The following is a 20,000-nucleotide window of genomic DNA, read 5'->3' on the forward strand; positions in this document are numbered from 1 at the left end:
TGTTGGACACAGCGGGACTCCCCAGTCACTGTCCTGTGTTTGGACACAGCGGGACTCCCCAGTCACTGTCCTGTGTTTGGACACAGCGGGACTCCCCAGTCACTGTCCTGTGTTTGGACACAGCGGGACTCCTCAGTCACTGTCCTGTGTTTGGACACAGCGGGACTCCCCAGTCACTGTCCTGTGTTTGGACACAGCGGGACTCCCCAGTCACTGTCCTGTGTTTGGACACAGCAGGACTCCCCAGTCACTGTCCTGTCCAGAGATGCAATAGGACGGCTAATCGATGGTGTGTTCTTAGATTTCAGCTCCCTCGACGGGTCCTGCTGAGGACGCCCCACCTGCTCCACACATCTGCCCACCACAGGACAAATCGCACACGTGTCCCTGCTCGACTCAGCTGAAGGCCACGCTGGAAGTCCAGAAGAAGCAGATCCAGAACTCTGATCTGTCTGTCCAACAGATCCAGGCCTTTTTGGAGCCGCAGGAGGACGTTCATGAACCGCAGCATCTCCTCCCTCCAAAGACTCTGCTGCGATACGCTCAGCTGCTGGACATCGTCCGACCCTCGTGTAGGAGGTCCGTCTGCTTCACGAAAGGGTGAGTAACGGTGGTGAGCTGAAGCTAACAGCCCTGGAGGACCAGCCCCACCTGCTCGAGGTCAGCTGGTCCCCCCGAGCTGTGTGGTGCCTCTCAGGGTTCGGTTCACTCGGGTGATCGAGAGGTGAACTCTATCAATGGCTTTTCAGCTTCTGCTGGTGAAGTGGCGTCTTTAGGAAACCAGAACGTCCGGGGGCGTGCGTCTGGTGGACTGGAGAGGCCACCAGCATGGTCTGTCTGGGTCTGGAGAGGAGGAGCTGCTCTGTTGAGGCTAAAGAGTGACACAGCTGAGCTAACGATGTTCAGGACATGCATGTGTGGAGCCAGCGCCTGCTCTCCAGACTTTAGCCCGGGTTAAAGCAGCCATGGCTCCATCATAGCCCGGGTCCATTATGGCCCAGTTAGACCCACACTGCCATTATACCCCCTGCAACAACATTCCATCGGGGTAATTGTTAGGGAACTGAGAATGCTAACTGCCTTCAAACACAGCCCAGTATCAGATTCAACCCACAAAGATCAAAGCTTTCTCCCACAACCCTCCGGAGACAGTCCAGCAAAACCCGTACGGTGGTGGACCACAGCGGTGAACCACAGTGGTGGACCACAGCAGGGCACCACGGTGGTGGACCACAGGAGGGCACCACAGTGGTGGACCACAGTGGTGGACCACGGCGGTGGACCACAGCAGGGCACCACAGCAGGGCACCACAGTGGTGGACCGCAGCGGTGGACCACAGTGGTGGACCACAGTGGTGGACCACAGCGGTGGACCGCAGTGGTGGACCACAGTGGTGGACCACAGTGGTGGACCACAGCGGTGGACCGCAATGGTGGACCGCAGCAGGGCACCACAGTGGTGGACCACAGTGGTGGACCACAGCAGGGCACCACAGTGGTGGACCACAGCAGGGTACCACAGCGGTGGACCACAGCAGGGCACCACAGCGGGGGACCACAGCAGGGTACCACAGCGGTGGACCACAGCGGTGAACCACAGCGGTGGACCACAGCAGGGCACCACAGCGGTGGACCACAGCAGGGCACCACAGCGGTGGACCACAGCAGGGTACCACAGCGGTGGACCACAGCAGGGCACCACAGCGGTGGACCACAGCGGTGAACCACAGCGGTGGACCACAGCAGGGTACCACAGCGGTGGACCACAGCAGGGCACCACAGCGGTGGACCACAGCGGTGAACCACAGCGGTGGACCACAGTGGACTATGGGTTTATTTAAAGTCACTAATCAGTGCTCGGCCTCCTCATTGGTCCCTCAGATGCAGGCACACGTGCACAGTTATCAATGTTCGTCCTTTTGGTCGGGGGAAATCTCTGGACCCTTGTCAGTTTTCAGAGGCCTAAAGTCTGAACTCGGGTCGTGTTTTGGATCTCTAAAGGATGCTGGGGTGCAAAGCGAGCCGCAGTACAGCAGCCTGTCTCCCAGATGAGGCTGAAGCTGGTTTGATTGATCATCTGGATCACTGATCTGGGTTGTCTGATTTCTAGGTACAGGAAGTACGTGGAGGGAACGGGCTCAGTGCTGCAGTGCTGCCTGGACACATCCGTGAGTTGGAACTTCTCGTGGATTACCTCAGTCCTCTCATTGGCTAACCATTAGTCTTTGAAATGTAAATGTTTGCTCAGGTTTTCCTCCCAATGTGCATCACCTGTGCTCTCCATGGTCTGAAGGACACAAGTGGATCATAAAACACACCTTCTTTCTGCCCTTGTGTGACGTGCAGGTGGAAGATGTGTTTCCCAGTCTGGACCAGTGCTCAGAAGAGGAGAAAGTCCAGAGGTTGCTGGACCTGAAGCTCCGCTACTTCACCCCCAGAGAGGTGGCCAATCTGATGGGCTTTCCTCAGAGCTTCAGTAAGCCGAGTCCTGAATGAGTGAAAGTCTGGCAGGGTTAGGGTTAGGTTAGGGTTAGGTTAGGGCTAGGGCTAGGGTTAGGGCTAGGGCTAGGTAGAGCTCTAATAGACCTTGATAGAGCAGCAGAGCCAGGAACACACTGGTGTCTGGTCCTGGTCTTTAGAGGCCGCTGATATTAGAACTGAGGGTGAGCGGCCCGTCCGGTGGGTTAGGGCTAGGGTTAGGGTTAGGTAGGGTTAAGGTTAGGTAGGGTTAGGTTAGGGCTAGGGTTAGGGCTAGGGCTAGGTAGAGCCCTAATAGACCTTGATAGAGCAGCAGAGCCAGGAACACACTGGTGTCTGGTCCTGGTCTTTAGAAGCCGCTGATATTAGAACTGAGGGTGAGCGACCCGTCCGGTGGTCATCTTCTCATTTTGACCCCTGTGCTCCGTAGAAAGCCCAAAGCAAAGCTAGCATGAGCTAGCATGAGTAGTGATGTCCACACTGAGAGAGGGTTATGGGCCTGGACATTGTCCCAGGTCTCTACATCTAAACGGCGTCTCCGTGTACTTTGCAGCCTTTCCAGAGTCCGTCTCTACCAAGCAGCAGTACAGACTTCTGGGGAACAGCCTGAACGTGGTGGTGGTGGCCAAACTTCTGCAGCTGCTGGTGACTCCAGAGCAGCAGCACAAAGACGGCGGACCCCATTGAGTCCTCTCATGGTTCCGGCCCTGCACAGCCAAGCGTCTGGGCCGGTGCAGCCTCTCATGTCATGTGACCGCTGAGCTTTGTCTTCACATTAAACTCTGATTTATTCTGACAAAAAGACGGAAGCTTCACACAGCGGCTCTTTATTTTATGCCACAACACACAATAAAGGTTTGAACAACAGCAGAAGGGGGCGGCTTCAGCTGCTCCAGGTCAGTCTGAATCCTGAGGGCAGGGTGGCGGACTGAGCCTGGAAAACCACCAGAACTTCATGAGAAGAGGCTGTGAATGGAGCAATGTTGGTTTCCTGTACAAACGGCAGAGAAGATCCAGTGAAACCAAACATCCCAGACCTGATTTAAACACCATGTACACAACTAAACCCAATGAACTAGCGGCTGGCGTTGGCCCGCTCCTTTCTCTCCTGCTGCTGCTGCCCAGGGCACTGAAGGATGTCCAGATCTGTCCATCAGTGAGACCAAACAGTCCAACACAGAGAGACACCTCCTGGGTTAGGAGCACTCCTCTGAAGACAACAACGCTAATGTCTGGTTGGGTTTTTGTTCATGTTGAGAAGAAGGAAAGAGGAGTAGAAGAAGACCCCCACTGAACTGAAGAGAAGGCTACGTGACTCCAGTTGCTGCTCCCAGCACATGGTGACCAGGAGGAGCAAGGGAAAGGACCAGCAACAAGGGCTAACAGCATTACGAACACCAGTACAGTAGAAGGATCTCTGGGAATCCCACCAGTTCATTTGACCTCCCGCCCCATCGGTAAGATACCTACCGCCCCACAGTACGGTCCAACGGGCTGGGAAGATGCGTCGGGGCCATCGTACAACTTCAGGTAGTTGTTCTGGCAACTTCCAGGGTCGTCGATGTAAATCTGGGCAAAGGTGACGGTCACGAGCCGGCCTCGCGGTGCTGTGATGCTCCATTCACAGTGGGTACTATTGGGATAGGTCCCTGGGAAGTTGGGGCTTGTGAAGGTGCCGTGGTCTCCATAGAGAGTGCCGCCACAACCTAGCACACATGTCACATGCATTAGGACCACAGGATGTTCCAGTGAGCGTCACGTTGCTTCTTATATTTAAGCTTCTACTTCTATGGGAACCTTGAGATGACTCCTCGGAGAGGTTTATTCCCTGTCTGGTAATTAGTCCCCAAACACAAACCTTCATTCATTTAACCACCAAATGGACAGAAAACTGGATGCAGAGTCAGAATCATGGTGGAAGGTGAACGATTCTATGCAACAAGCAAACAGCTGGAAACTAGTCACAACCAGTTTTGCTGTTGGACGCAAGCTAACGGCTTCTTACCGTGAGGAGACGATGTCCACGTGGCCTCGAAGCCATCTCGTGCCATTGAAAAATCACTCTTGAACCGCAAGTACAGGTGGTTGGACTGAGCAAAGATTGGGTTCGGGACGGTGCCGCCACACAGCCGGTCAATCAGCGGGGAGTCGGATGTGCTGCCGTTCCGGATCTGAGACAAGAGACCGTCAACAACAGGCGAAACAAGAAAATCCGCTGACCAATCAAAGTTTGGTAGAAGACGCATCACAGGACCGGCACGGACCTTTTGGTTACAGACTCTGACAGTCCTGGGTCTGAACCCCTGGTGACTCACCTGGGAGCTGTGCAGGGGTTAGGGGTTGGGGGTTAGGGTTAGCATTAGGGGGTTAGGGTTAGAGGGTTGGGAGGTTAGCTGTGGGGGTTAGCATGGGGGGCTAGAGGGTTGGGAGGTTAGCTGTGGGGATTAGGGTTAGGTTGGGTTACAGTTAGGGTTAGCATTAGGGTTAGGGTTAGCAATAGGGGTTAGAAGATTAGCTGTGGGGGAGTTAGGACGGTGTCATGGTTAGGGTTGGGGTCGTCATGGAGACGTTCCAATGATTCAACAACTCTTTGCCACAATATTTCTCTCCAAAATTGCGATTGATTGTTCAGTGATGGAATGATGGCGCTGAAGTGCAACGACTCACCTCCAGGTAGTCGTACTGGCAACTGCTGTGGCTCTCCAGGTCAAAGCTGTTGAAGAACAGAGAGATGCTGCTGTTCTGTGGCGCCTTCAGGAGGATGGTGCAGTCCACATCATGGGGGTAGACCTCAGGCCAGCCAGGACTCTTCAGGTAGCCGTACTCCTGCTCAAAGGTTCTGCTACAGCCTGACAACAGTAGGACCATTGTTGGAGTAGCTCTACTCATAGATTTAATTCAGTTATAAGCATATATTCAACATTTGCACTCACGTTTGATTCCGTGAATATTTGTACTTACTGGCAACTTGGAATGTGAAATTCAAGCCATTTCCTGCCATAAAGGTGTCCGATTTAAAGTGGACAAGGACTGTCCTGCCATAGCTGTAGAAATCTACCGGGTGATCATCTGATGCACAGAACCGGTGGGACTGTCCATAATCTCCCTGGAAACACAAGAAGAATCCTGGGAATATGGAGGATATCATGTTTCCAAGAGGAGAAGAGAGCTAGCCGCCTGCTGGTGGACCTGAGGCCGCTGCTGCTTCAAACCTGGGGAACGAGCTGCTGGACCCACCGGCTACGGCGTCTCCACTCGCTTCATCAAGGGTGACTCGCTGATTTGAATGAAGCCTTCAATGAACCTCGTTTAACTTTAGCTGTCTGCAATCCCTGATCCCAAACAACCCTAACAGATCAAGAACCCGAGGGCTGACATTACAGCCTAACAAAGCTGAAGACAGAAAGACTTGTGAGGGACAGGAGACACGGTTGATGGTGGAAAGTGGACACCTGTTTGTTGCCATGACAATAAAGTTCAAGTTGTGAACATGGGTGGTGGGGAGTGGACGGTCTGACTGGAGGCTGTCAGCGAGGGAGATGTTACGGATTAATGCAAAGCTCCGCCGAGGTGTAACACACATAAGGGTTAGGGGTAGGGTTAACCCTAACCCTGACCTGAACTCTAACCCCTAACCCCTAACCCTAACCCGAACTCTAACCCTGACCCTAACCCTGACTCTAATTCTAACTCTAACTCTAACTCTAACCCCAACCCCTAACCCTAACACCTTTCCCTAACCCTAACCCTAACCCTAAACCTTAACCCTAACCCCAACCCTAAACTGAACCACTTTTCCCTACCCTTAACCCTAACCCCCAACCCTAACCCTAACCCTAAACCTTAACCCTAACCCCAACCCTAAACTGAACCACTTTTCCCTACCCTTAACCCTAACCCCCAACCCTAACTCTTAAGCCCAACCCCAAATCCACTCCTGACCCCAACCCTTCTACCAATCCTACTGCTTCTTTGAAATCCCACCTCCTTTCCCATCCCTAACCCTAATTCCACGGCTTCCTCAAATTCTAACCCTAAACCCAAACCACAACCCTGGTTGATTCTGCCCCCCCCCTACTTTCTACGGGACTGGTCTCGAGCCCTGACCAACAGCTGCTTTCCCCCTCCCTAGGGGGGCCTTCATCTTCTGCAATCCCCTATCATTCCGATCAGTAGGCCAGTGCAAAAAAGTTTTATCCCAAACCCTGAACCCTAACCCAACCCTAACCCGCTGCTCCATCACAAATATGCTCATTATGTCTCCTGCTTTCACAATTCGCCTCTTTAACTTTGGCCGGACCAATAAAATGCTTCTGTCCCTCTTTAGGGTGATACTGAACTTACCACTGGCCAGTCCTTCATCTCCAGGTAGTTTGTGGAGCAACTCTGGCCGGACTGGAGAGCAAAAGTCTGGACTGATAACTGGATGGTTTCTTGTGGAGGAGCGTCAATAATCCAGCGGCAGGAGGTGAAATCAGGGTAGGCGTTGGGGAAGGAGGGTGAGCTGATGGCCTGAGCGCCGTATGTTGCGTTTAGGGTCCCCCCACAAACCACTGCAGGACAGTCAAACACATCACATCGTGGTCACTCACGTCCTGGTGTCACCTGCTCCTCCACAATATGTGAAACACACCACAAGGAGCAACTGGAGCAGATTTACTGCACTTAAGACACAACAAGACCCAAGACCCCAGAAAGCTGAAGATCTCTTACGTGGAACAGACATGTAGGTAGCATTGAAGCCACGTCTCTGCACTGAGCCATCACTCACAAAGTGGACCGTCAGAAGGTTTCCACTTGATATGAAATAAGAAGGAATGGATGTTCCACAGAAGGTTCCAACCAAAGGGAAGTGAGTGTTGTCCCCATCATACACCTGAGACACAGGGTTAGGGTTGGGGTTAGGTTAGGGTTAGAGGGTTAGGGTTAGAGGGTTAGGGTTAGAGGGTTAGGTTAGGGTTAGAGGGTTAGGGTTGGGGTTAGAGGGTTAGGGTAGAGGGTTAGGTTAGGTTAGGGTTGGGGTTAGAGGGTTAGGGTTGGGGTTGGGGTTAGGGTTGGGGTTAGGGTTAGGGTTAGGTTAGGTTAGGGTTGGGGTTAGGTTAGGGTTGGGGTTAGAGGGTTAGGGTTAGAGGGTTAGGTTAGGTTAGGGTTGGGGTTAGGGTTGGGGTTAGGGTTGGGGTAGGGTTAGGTTAGGTTAGGGTTAGAGGGTTAGGTTAGGGTTAGGTTAGGTTAGAAGGTTAGGTTAGGGTTAGAAGGTTAGGGTTAGAGGGTTAGGTTAGGGTTAGAGGGTTAGGGTTGGGGTTAGAGGGTTAGGGTTCAGTTAGGTTAGGTTAGGTTAGGGTTGGGGTTAGAGGGTTAGGTTAGGGTTGGGGTTAGGGTTAGGTTACCACCACATATACATTGCTAAACTATAAGGCTTGTTCAGCTGTAGCTACTTTGACAAAGTCGTAGCGGCACGTAGAAGAAGTCTCCAGCTCAAAGGAGGTGAAGGTCAAGTTGATTGCTCTGTTGACTGGCATTTCAATGACCCACAGGCAGTCCAGCCTGGGCTCGTACAGCCCGTCCAGGTTTGGATCAGGAGAACCAATCATGCCCATGGGCATGGACAGATAGCCTCCACATCCCTGCGCTGGACCTGCAGGTGATTCACACACACACACACACACACACACACACACACACACACACACACACACACACACAGACAGATTTCTTCTTTGTCAGTTTGAAAACAGCCTCATTCAGAAGACAGTGGCTATTTAGAAGTTTACAATATTTACATGTCCCATATTTACATTCAAGCAACTTATTTTCCAAGTTTCATTTTCAAAACCACCACGTGTTGATAAAAGAAGAACCAAAAAAGGAAAGATATTTTATGTATTAGCATGGTTGATAAGTGTGATTAGCACAAGCAGGGATCAGCCGCCGGTCCTGGCTGGAATAACCCAACATCCTATCAATGCTAAAGTAAGGAAGAACTGATCCACTGGGCCATGAGGAGAAAGATGAGCTGGGAAGGAAGGGAAGGAAACATTCGGCTGTTTATGTGTTAATTGTGAAATATTTCCTGGTTCAAAACAAATGTTATTTAGCATAAAAAACCCACTTCATCCTCCAAAAATTCAGGGTTAGCATAATACCTACCAAGAGTCTCGCTGTATGTAGCCCTCCAACCAATCCCGCTGACTGAGGCATCAGTCCTGAACACTATGAAGATGTGATTGGTGGAGGAGAGCAGATTAGGTGGCAGCACATCGCCACAGAATTTCCCAAGCAAAGGTGCAAAGGAATTCTGTCCATCGTACACTGCCACATAATCGTAACGACAGGAAGAAGATGCCTCCAGGTGGAAGGTATTAAACCTACAGACAAGACAAAGAGGATTAGCTGCTGTTCAGAAGTGTGAGGGAGATCAAACGAGGAAGCCGGGATGCTCACCCTAACTCTGACCCTAACCCTAACCCTAACGCTGACCCTAACCCTAACGCTCACCCTAATCCTAACCCTGACCCCTAACCCTAACGCTGACCCTAACCCTAACCCTAACGCTGACCCTAACCCTAACGCTCACCCTAATCCTAACCCTGACCCCTAACCCCTAACCCTAACGCTGACCTAACCCTAACGCTCACCCTAATCCTAACCTGACCCCTAACCCTAACCCTAACCCTAACGCTGACCCTACCCTAACCCTAACGCTGACCCTAACCCTAACGCTGACCCTAACAATGACCCTAACCCTAACCCTAACCCCTAACCCTAACCCTAACGCTGACCCTAACCCCTAACCCTCACCCTGACGCTGGCCCTAACCCTGACGCTCACCCTAATCCTAACCCTGACCCCTAACACTAACGCTGACCCTAACAATGACCCTAACCCCTAATCCTGAAGCTGACCCTAATCCTAACCCTAACCCCTAATCCTAACCCTAACCCTCACCCTAACCCCTAATCCTAATCCTAACCCTAACCCTCACCCTAACCCCTAATCCTAAACCTAACCCTAATCCTAATCCTCACCCTCACCCCTAATCCTAATCCTAACCCTAACAATGACCCTAACTCTGACCCTAATCCTAACCCTGACCCCTTACCCTAACGCTGACTCTAAACCTGACCCTAACCCCTAACCCTAACGCTGACCCTAATATTAACCCTGACCCCAAACACTAACGCTGACCCTAACAATGACCCTAACCCTAACCCTAACCCTAACCCTCACCCTCACCCTAACCCCTAATCCTAACCCTAATAATAACCCTAATAATAACCCTCATCCTAACCCTAACCCCTAACCCTAACCCCCTAATCCTAACCTTAATAATAACCCTCATCCTAACCCTAACCCTAACCTAACCCCTAATCCTAACCCTAATAATAACCCTCATCCTAACCCTAACCCCTAACCCTAACCCCTAATCCTAACCCCTAATCCTAACCCTAATAATAACCCTCATCCTAACCCTAACCCCTAACCCTAACCCCTAACCCTAACCCTCACCCCAATGGAACAGATGATGATGGGAGCAAGGAAGAGGCAGTAAGCTCTATGAGGAAGAAGATTGACATTTAAAAGCTGCTTTTACAACTACGACAATATGAAAAAAAATCTGTTGAGTTGGATTTTCTTGGAGAGGTGTGTGCAGCTGCCAACAGGTCTGTGCTAACAATATCCTCTATGGGTCCTTTGATCTAGGGGGGATCCTAGAGTTCAAAAACTTGACCTGATAGAGAACAGCTGAGACCAGTTTAGGAGTCCACAACCAAACATGAGTTAAAAACAGCTCACATCTCATCAAGAAACTCAAACAGTCCAGGTGCCAGAATCAACATCAGTCATATAGAGTGTAAAGAAGTCCAGGGACATCCTGGGGCAGGGCCATCCAGAAGTCCAGGGACATCCTGGGGCAGGGCCATCCAGAAGTCCAGGGAGATCCTGGGGCAGGGCCATCCAGAAGTCCAGGAACATCCTGGGGCAGGGCCATCCAGAAGTCCAGGGACCTGGGGCAGGGCCATCCAGAAGTTCAGGGACATCCTGGGGCAGGGCCATCCAGAGGTCCAGGGGCATCCTGGGGCAGGGCCATCCAGAAGGGGCAAGGCCATCCAGAAGTCCGGGGGCATCCTGGGGCAGGGCCATCCAGAAGTCCAGGGGCATCTTCAGATGCCCTCATGCAGAGATCCCACCCCCACCCCATCAAGACGGGCTCCAGCATTAATAATGCATTTATGTGACATGAATATATCATTTTCTAAGAGTAGAGAAAGCAGAGGAAGAGGGAGGGGAGCAGGTGTATCATAGAAGCAGCAGCAGTCTGAGCCTACAGCAGCAGAACACAGCACTTATGTCTTCACCTTAAATATAAACCTGATCAGAAAGGAAGGGTTTAAATCCAGTTAACCCTAACCCTAACCCTAACCCTGACGCTGTGTCTACCTCCTGGATCCAGACTGGGAGCTGGTTCCAGAGAACCAGGGCCTGAGACCTGAAGGCTCTGCCCCCCGTACTATTGTCAGAGACTCTGGGAACTTGACCTGTGTGTTGAGAGCGTAGCGCTCTGGTTGGATGGTTCATCTGAATAAGAGGAACCAAGACCATGAACAGCCTCGTATGTGAGGAGGAGGAGGATTTAAAACTCTACTTTAGATTATAAGGGGATCCATGTAGAGAAGCCTGTCCTGGACTAATGTGGTCTCTGTCCCTGGTCTCTGTTCCTGGTCTCTGTCCCTGGTCTCTGTTCCTGGTCTCTGTCCCTGGTCTCTGTTCCTGGTTCTAGTCGGCACCAGAGAAGCCGTTGTTCTCGAGCCAGGACTAAAGAGATCACCACATTTCTCTCATGGTGGTCAGATGAAAGATCACCATCAGTGTCTCCTTCTAATCCAACTACAGTAGAGTGCTGCTCTCTCAAAATGCAGACTTTCCGGGGGGGGTGAAGGGCCAGAGCCTTTAGATATCAAGCCCCTGTCCTTTGGAACCAGCTCCCAGTCTGGATCCAGGAGGTGGACACTGTGTTCAGCATTAAAAACCAGACCTAAAACCTCCCTTTCAATAAGGTTTCTAATTAAGGTGAACAGAGAAATGCTCAGTTATGCTGCTACAGAACCAAACTGTGTATTATAGTGGGCTCCTATAACACACCTCTACACCCTCGACTCTATCCTATAGCCTTATTTATTAGGGTTAGGGTTAGGGGTTAGGGTTAGGGTTAGATTCATGGCACATAACCAAGCATCTTGCTGTTGGAGCCTGTCTTATTTCCTTGCTGATTCCTGATACGGTCCATCAACATCTGAGGGTCAAGTGGCCCAGAGCTCCATTTGAGGACATCTGAAGATCCACCTGGGCCCATGGACAAATGCTCATATAGGGCCTTGTGATGAACGTTTGACTCATCCAGGGGGGACCTGCCTTCGCATTGTGGGCCCTCCCCGTGACTCCGAAAGGGATAAAGTGGTTAAGAAGATGAGACGAGATAAATATAATGGTGATCTTTTCTATGGCATCAACTGGACATGTGTCCTTCCCAGGCAGAGGGATCCCTCATCTGTGTCTCTCCTCCAGGTTTCTCCTTTATCCCTAAAAGGCTTTTCTTGACCTAGTTTGAGGGTCTAACACAGAGGGGGTCACAACTGTGCAGACTGGGAAACCTTCTGAGGCAACCCTTATCTGTGATTTTAGGTTCTAAACAGGTGCCAAGGTACTCTTAATCAAGGTACGGAACCCCCAAACGCTTGCCTCGGGCCGCCAATGAGCTGGTCCCCCTCTGTGTGTCTTACCTGAGATCCACCACTCTGTTAGCTGGGACCATGATGTGGTAGGTACAGTTGATGTTGTGGTGGTAGTTGGCCATGGACAGCGTGGGACTGCTGACGGTACCTGCGGTGCTGTTGAAGAAGCCACCACATGCTGTGGAAACGCAAACATTCCATCAACGCCAGCACAGTTGGTTTGGCTGGATTATCTACTGAGAGTGCACGCTAGTTCTAGAGTCTGGGAGCAAATGTTGCACCAATGCTAGCTTCATCATGAAAATAGAGAATACATAGAGAAGCTGCTAATATCTGTCCCATCTGTCACAGCTGCAGTAGCAAAATAGCAAACACTGGTCAAGAGGAACATCTCCGCTTCTATCTTCATTAGTCTTCCTTCGTCTAAAGATCAAGATGCTTTTCTTTAATGGCCCCGTCTTGAACTTACGAATGGCTCTGTATTCAGCCATGAAGCCTCTGTCTGTGATGACAGAGTCGGAGTAGAAGTGCAGCAGCATTGGGCCAAAGGTGAGGAACGGGCCTGGGACAGTGCTGCCACACAGAGTAGCAAGCGGAGTGTTCCGAGAAGCCAGGTTATAGATCTTCACCCCATCATAGACGCAGCTGGAATGTGCTAGGAAACAAGTCAAACATTTTCTTATAGAATAGAATTAAAAGGTTCCATCACGAGAACCTTGCATTCAAATGTTGAGCTCATCCTCTTTGTTCAAACTTGCCTTCGACCTTAAAGACCTGAAAGGTGAGGACGATTACTGTCTGTTCTCCAGCATCCACGATGTAGTCACAGCTGGACCCGTCAGGATAGTTGGCTGGATAGTTTGGAGAAACCACTCGACCACTGGAGGCTGTGAAGTTTGCTCCACACCCTGACAATCACAACAATGCAGAGCTGGTCTGTCACTCCTCAAGGAACCCTAATGAGGCTGCAGCAGAGTTCAGGGGAACGAGGGCCTCGGGGGAAGGTGCCAAGCACTTTTATTGAGGAGCCCACTGACAGCCTTCATGTTTCCACCAGCATGGTGTTCTCAACACTGCGGCATTCTTACTGGTGCTGAAGGTGGCTGAGAATCCTTTTCCTGTGGCGTCACTGCTCTGGAATCGACTTGTGATGATGTTATACGGAGCGAGGAAGGGACTGGGGGCCACTGAGCCACAGCCCGAGGACAGCAGTGCTTCAGGGTGTTGACTCCGGCCTGACCACATCTGCCAGGAACAACCCAAGAAGTGTCATTTGTTTGGATGTGTCACTGCTTGTCCGCCGTTCTTGTGCCGTACCTTGACGTAGCTGTTCAAACAGACGCCGCTGCTGTCTGGAATCTGGAATTCCTCATCGAAGCTCATCTCCAGGTGAGTTCCCTCATGTGCTATGATTTGCCAGGAGCATTCTACATTGGCTGGGAAGTTCTGGGGATAATTTGGAGACTTGATGGATCCCACATCAGCATGAATGGTACCACCACAACCTGGTGATAGAAACAAGAATTCTTGTGATGATTATTATTTTAGATGCTTTAAGGTCTTTCAGATGTTGTGGCCTTATGCACACTTATGTACAGTATGTCTGTAAAGATACCACAGCTGGAGCCCCACCAAGGTTGTAAAAACATCTCAGAGACGATGAAGACAAATGGAAAAAGCCCAAAGGGTACATTGATGAGGGAAAGTTTGAGGAAGTTTCAAAAGGGTGGAAGATGAGAATAATCTGGAGAGTGGTTATTATTACTATGTAATAGAGATCGTTTTCCGCATTAAGAAGTGATAGAAATACACAGCGCATGGTTGAAATGGTCTCTAAAGAGCCTTTCACATGACAGGAGCTCAGCAACTGACCCACCTGAGGAATCTGTAGACCAGGAAGCCACAAATCCTCCTCTGGACACACTGTGGTCAGCCAGGAACACTACAGCCAGCTTGTTGGAGCCTGACTGGATGCTTCCTGGGGAGCTGGTGCCACAGTACTGGCCTATGACAGGCGATCCAGGAGACCCTCCATTGAAGATGGTGACAGAGTCCCAGGTGCACGTTGAATGAGGCTCCAGGTTGAAGTAGCTGAAGGTCAGCTGCAAAACAAATGAGCATCATCGTTCTTTTATCTGCAGGCATCAGATCAAATGGACTGTGTTTAGAGGAGTTGGCTAATCCTCTCCAACAGCTGGAGTCATGTGATCATTGGGAATCATCAAGCACCAACATTCTTTCAAGGTTTCTTCCTGTTAAAGGGGAGTTTTTCCTGCACTTCAAACCCCACCAGTTTGGATAAAGATGTTCAGAGGAACTCACAACTCTCCATATAACACGTACACGTCCGGAGCACCAGAGAAACTACACCAGGCTGCTCTTTGTAGATTTTAGCTCTGCCTTCAACAGCCCTTCCCAAGTCATCGGTCACTTCATCTGATGCTGGATCAGGGAGGGAAAATCACACAGACAATCGTCCCTCATCTTTGTCCAGTTTTCAACCTTAACACCGGCTCTATGCCTACACATTCGTGTCTATAACTTTAAGTTCCTGGGGGTCTGAAAGCTGACATGGACTCCAAGCACCACAGGAGACCTTCTGAGGAGCTCCTGAACCGCTGCTGTTCAAGCTTAGAGCCTCTCAAAATACATTTTTGTTTGGAGGTCGAGTGGCCCAGAGCTCCATAAGACGAGAGGAGAAGGCAGGTAGGCCCATGGAGTTCTGTTCCATCACCAGAGATACCTTCTTCCATGGTGAAGACCTACTGTGATGGTGTGGCCTGCAGGAGCCTCCAGGAGCCAAGCGCAACGGCTCGGGCTGGGGTAAGTGTTAGGGTAGTTGGGACTGGATAACACCCCTCCTTCACCCGTTTGCAAGCCTCCACATTCTGTTTCAGAGGAAGATGCACATCAAGGATGACAATAAACACTTCTGAAGTTACATTTCTATAGCTCTAACCCTAACCCTACTATAGTAGATGAACAAAACTAACTGGATAACTAGGTCATTGTGAGTTAGGCTCACAATGATAGACGCTTAATGATACCAGAGAAAACCATACCAGAGAAAAGGTATTTAGCCATGAAGCCGAGATCTCCCTGGGAAGCATCAGTCTGGAACTGAACCCAGAGCTCTGGGGTGAACACCACAATGGGAACGGTGGGAATGGTTTGTCCACAAAATCTGGCCAGTAGCTCCCCATCGGAGTCACCTGTGGGAGAGCCAAGCACAGGCAGAGCACATGAATCCACGCTTAAGATGGTACCAGTGACGTGGAGGAAGTGTAGGTTTTTATGTGGACAAATGTCCACAGCAGGACAGCAGCAGCAGCAGGACAGCAGCAGCAGGACAGCAGCCTTCCAAAAAGTCCTGAAACCTGGAGCTACTGAAACCTGGAGCTACTGAAACCTGCCCCCCTCTCTCATGTTTGCTTGCTCAGGCCAGACTCTCCAGCACTGGTCAATTTTCTGGGTTTAAAGCTGCCTGTTCCTGACTAGCCTGTCCTGTTCCTGACCAGCCTGTCCTGTTCCTGACTAGCCTGTCCTGTTCCTGACCAGCCTGTCCTGTTCCTGACCATCTTGTCCTGCTTCTGAGCACTTGTCCTGTTCCTGACCAGCCTGTCCTGTTCCTGACCATCTTGTCTTCTGTTCACCAGAAGACGCTGACTGGGAGAGCAGCAAAGAGGAGATACTAGTCAAGAAAGCTCACCTAGAATTCCCCCAAAGACATGAGGGAGAGTCAGGAACCCTAACCCTAACTGGAAGGAGGCTATTTGGTCTCAAAAGTGGAGCTTTTTATGTCAGACTAGATGATACGTTTGGAGAACATCAGACAATGCACATCACCACAAACTGAGCACCATGTGCAGGTGGGCACCACGTGCAGGTGGGCACCACGTGGAGCAACATAATCTGAAGATGCTTCTCAGCAGCAGGTCCTGGAAGGCTTGTAAAGGTGGAGGGATTAAAGGGCTTGAAGAGGGTTTTCAGTCAATTATTCCTTCATGTATAAAAAGAATGAAATCGAAAAAACATCAGCCAGAATGTTTGACTCACCGAGGCGGAAGAGCAGGAAGTCTTTTTCACAGGTCTGATCGTTCTGCACGTGCAGGTCCTCCAACAGCACCACGATAGAGGAGTTGACGTGCTGGGGGTTCTCGATCAGCCACTCACAGTTCAGGTTGTTGCTGTAGTTGGACACTAAATATCCTGGAGAGCTGAAGTTTCCCCCAGCGGGCCTGTTCAGGACTCCACCACAGTCTGGAGAAAGATAAAACAGCCAAATTTGAAGAAAAATGAAAAAATCAGTTGGTTGCAACATCAAGAATTTATCCATTTAAATGTTCAGCTGCTCTGAGAAACTTTGACAGAGCGAAGACAAATAGGAGTGTTGACGTTGTCAAGGAACTCCAGATTCCTAATGTCAGTACGGGGTACGGGTCAGTATTCTAGTCCCATACTACACCTACATGGACCCCATGAGGGGTGTGGGGCGCGGCAACCTTTGTTCAATCCTAATTTCAGCTGGAGCTTTGAAGCCCATGTGCTACTTCCAACGTAATGCTCTTGCCTGCAGGTTCCTCAGATGAGTACGAAGCCATAAATCCACCGTTGGATATGGAGGCGTCAGTGTAGAACACGATGGCCATGGTGTTGCCAGAGGAGTGCACCTGTGTGCCTTCAGCCACTGTACCGCAGAACCTTTGCAGTCGAGGAGCATCATCTGCCAACCCATTCAGAACCTCCAAAACAAAGACAAAAGGCTGCTGGCACCACTTTGTTGTTCTCATCAGTAAGATTTCACTGAAATTCTAAACGTTTCTCGATGTGGAGCACAGAAGCTCAACCTAGCTTAAGTACAGTATAAAAAGGTAGCGATCTAAGATCTAAGGGTTTCTGAAGATGATTGGGTTTCTGAACATCAAGGCAACATCAACTCACGTCGACGTAGTCAAAGGCGCAGGAGGTACCAGAACCTTCTAGCCGCAGGTCATCAATGGTGAGGGTGATCCGACGGCCTGCTTGAACCCTCAGCTCCCAGCGACACACCCGGCTGTGGGGGTACAGGTTGGGGTAATTTGGTGAGGAGATGGTTCCAGACGGAGCATTCAGCTCTCCTCCACAGGCTGCAGAGGAAGACACATTTGTTTTTACACTAGGAGAAATCCTTCCGACACTTCAGAAGCCTCGATCCAACCCTGACACTGAAAAGCAACATCCTGGCCAGCTTGTGATGATTTACAGAAATAATCGTGTACGATTAAAAAAGCACATGTATATTAACTATGTTTCCAGTTGTGATTGATTGATGAACCTGGTCCCAGGTTCCTTGTTGATCAAACTGCTCCACCCACCGGTCGCAGCAGGGCTCAGCCCTTCCCCACGTGTCCTCGTGGACTTAATCATGGAAAGAGAGCCATGATTGCTGAGAATAATGGGCTTTAATGTTACTCACTGCCCTGAAGGCCTCATTTAGGTACTTCAATCCGAATGAAAATGTCTGATTGGATCAACTCTGAGCTGAGACCCATGAGAGCAACACTCTGGAAACCTTGACTGTACCTTCAACACTGGCCTCAAAGGCCAGACTAAAGCCTGCTGCGTTCCCACTGGAGTCACTGACGAACTTGACGAAGGCAAAACTGTCGGATGTGTCCACAGAGGCTGGAAGAGCACTGCCACAGTGTTTGCCAAGCACATGTCCTAGAGGGAGAGGATTTCCGTTAGCAGCATATGGAACGTGTGCAAGATCCTGATTTGTACTGCTGTTTCTGCACTGGAGATGTTTCTTGTTATTAGAAGTGGTTGTACCTGAAGCATCATATTCTCGGATTTCCACATAGTCTGCAGTACAACCTGGCGTGGATTGCAGAGTAAAGGTCCCAAAGCGGAGAGTGAGGTAGTGCCCCGTGGGTCCCACCAGGGACCACTCGCAGATGGAGCCATCGGGGTAGTTTGATCCTGGGAAGCCAGGACTGTGGATTTCACCACTCTGACCTATGAAGGTACCTCCGCATGTCGCTGAGGGGACACAAATCCAAAAATAACTTTTATCTGAGTAGGAGGTAGATGTATAACCATGAAGCTAGGAATGCTACAGTGGCCTGAAGAAAGGGTTCGGACACCTTCAAGATACATCCTTTCTTTAGTCTGGCCTACCTATAGAGAACTTTGCCTTGAAACCACGGTGCGTTACACTGGTGTCGGTTCGAAACCTGAGCAGCATAGAGGATCCTGTAGACCGCTGAGTAGAGGGTCGAGTGTTGCCACACAGGCGGGAGACCACGGCAGCATTTAAGGTGGGGCCATCGCGCAGCTCCAGGTAGTCGTGTATGCAGCTGAGCCAAACAGAGAGAGTATTATTGTTTTATCCCCTAGATTATTATTTATAACACAAATGAACCACCAACATGTTAAACCTTTCAGGGTTTTATGGTTTCCCTTCAGGGTGAGAAGGATGCTGCTGTACCTGCTGGATGGTTCAATGTAGAAGTCATCCTCAAAGTCAATGCGGACAGATTCTCCATTGGGCACAGTTACCACCCAAATACAGTCAATGTTCTGAGGGTAGTTCTCGGGGTAGTTGGGTGAAGTTATATAGCCTGGAGGATCGTTATCGTCCAGCTCAATAAAGCCTCCGCATGCTGCACAGAAACAACAGCAGAGGTTTAGCCAAGCGCGAGCGCTGACACTATAGAGTATCTATGTGAGTGGAGCCAGCCTAGATGAGAGTCCAGCACACTCCAGACACCCCCAACCTGCCCCACTTCTGAAGGCTTCTCCTCTTGACCTGGTGGTTTGAATCATCTACTTCTGTAACATCATTCTGACATCTGAGAGCATTTCCACTTTTAGGTCTTTAAAGTCTCAGCGGTCTAGTTCCCCAGTGTTGAACGGTGCCTTATTACGTGTATATTAACAGTATATTAACATATTAACAGATACACAACGAGAAGCAACATTTTGAAAGAGCTTTTTTGGTTTCTGTTAATGTAAGTTATTGTTCATGCTGTTTATGAAGAATAAACTGTGGAAGGAGCTGCCGTTAGGGTTGGGCAGAGTCTCCTCTTTAATTTAGCATGTAGCATGTATTTAGCATCGTGCTGCTGATTGTTGGTGCTGGTGCTGGTCTGTTGCCCTGAGACCAAAATTTGACCTTTAAAGTGGGCAAAGGTCGAAAGTGGTAAATACACAGAAGCTCCTCTGAAAGTGGCTCCGTCAGGGACGAGTTCATGGTCCTATTCATGGTCCTATTCAAGGTCCTATTCAAGGTCCTATTCAAGGTCCTATTCATGGTCCTATTCATGGTCCTATTCAAGGTCCTATTCATGGTCCTATTCAAGGTCCTATTCATGGTCCTATTCATGGTCCTATTCATGGTCCTATTCAAGGTCCTATTCATGGTCCTATTCATGGTCCTATTCATGGTCCATGGTCCTATTCATGGTCCATGGTCCTATTCATGGTCCTATTCATGGTCCTATTCATGGTGCTATTCATGGTCCTATTCATGGTCCTATTCATGGTGCTATTCATGGTCCTATTCAAGGTCCTATTCATGGTCCTATTCATGGTCATATTCATGGTGTTATTCATGGTCCTATTCATGGTCCTATTCAAGGTCCTATTCATGGTCCTATTCAAGGTCCTATTCATGGTCCTATTCATGATCCTATTCATGGTCCTATTCATGGTCCTATTCATGGTCCTTTTCATGGTGCTATTCATGGTCCTATTCATGGTCCTATTCAAGGTCCTATTCATGGTCCTATTCAAGGTCCTATTCATGGT

At 50.0% G+C, this 20,000-nt stretch overlaps 2 protein-coding genes across 8 annotated transcripts in view; one reads left to right on the plus strand and one right to left on the minus strand.

Annotated features, from left to right (window-relative positions):
- trdmt1 (tRNA aspartic acid methyltransferase 1) overlaps window positions 1-3,282 on the plus strand; it is a 12,634-nt gene extending 9,352 nt beyond the window's left edge. For 3 of the 7 annotated variants that reach the window (XM_057013789.1, XM_057013791.1, XM_057013794.1), the window contains 4 exons: window positions 302-600; window positions 2,111-2,168; window positions 2,347-2,476; window positions 3,032-3,282. In XM_057013789.1, the coding sequence (XP_056869769.1) occupies window positions 302-600; window positions 2,111-2,168; window positions 2,347-2,476; window positions 3,032-3,165 (621 nt within the window). In that variant the 3' untranslated portion in view covers window positions 3,166-3,282. Of the gene's footprint in view, window positions 1-301; window positions 601-2,110; window positions 2,233-2,346; window positions 2,477-3,031 lie in introns of all 7 variants that reach the window. The other 4 variants (XM_057013792.1, XM_057013793.1, XR_008946970.1 and 1 more) reach the window with 3 other exon arrangements.
- A 7-nt stretch (window positions 3,283-3,289) lies between these two features.
- Window positions 3,290-20,000, minus strand: part of cubn (cubilin (intrinsic factor-cobalamin receptor)) — a 52,364-nt gene continuing 35,653 nt past the window's right edge. Inside the window, 24 exon segments of the mRNA XM_057013801.1 lie at window positions 3,290-3,469; window positions 3,949-4,184; window positions 4,484-4,649; window positions 5,146-5,327; window positions 5,440-5,584; window positions 6,823-7,031; window positions 7,192-7,354; window positions 7,914-8,113; window positions 8,626-8,843; window positions 12,258-12,387; window positions 12,679-12,864; window positions 12,968-13,117; window positions 13,298-13,454; window positions 13,527-13,714; window positions 14,086-14,311; window positions 14,976-15,097; window positions 15,272-15,421; window positions 16,266-16,469; window positions 16,780-16,951; window positions 17,151-17,335; window positions 17,772-17,912; window positions 18,021-18,230; window positions 18,369-18,547; window positions 18,679-18,853. Coding sequence (XP_056869781.1) covers window positions 3,362-3,469; window positions 3,949-4,184; window positions 4,484-4,649; window positions 5,146-5,327; window positions 5,440-5,584; window positions 6,823-7,031; window positions 7,192-7,354; window positions 7,914-8,113; window positions 8,626-8,843; window positions 12,258-12,387; window positions 12,679-12,864; window positions 12,968-13,117; window positions 13,298-13,454; window positions 13,527-13,714; window positions 14,086-14,311; window positions 14,976-15,097; window positions 15,272-15,421; window positions 16,266-16,469; window positions 16,780-16,951; window positions 17,151-17,335; window positions 17,772-17,912; window positions 18,021-18,230; window positions 18,369-18,547; window positions 18,679-18,853 — 4,202 coding nt within the window. The 3' untranslated portion in view covers window positions 3,290-3,361.

This window comes from Takifugu flavidus, chromosome 17 (assembly GCF_003711565.1).
Source record: "Takifugu flavidus isolate HTHZ2018 chromosome 17, ASM371156v2, whole genome shotgun sequence".
Classification (NCBI taxonomy): Eukaryota; Metazoa; Chordata; class Actinopteri; order Tetraodontiformes; family Tetraodontidae; genus Takifugu; species Takifugu flavidus.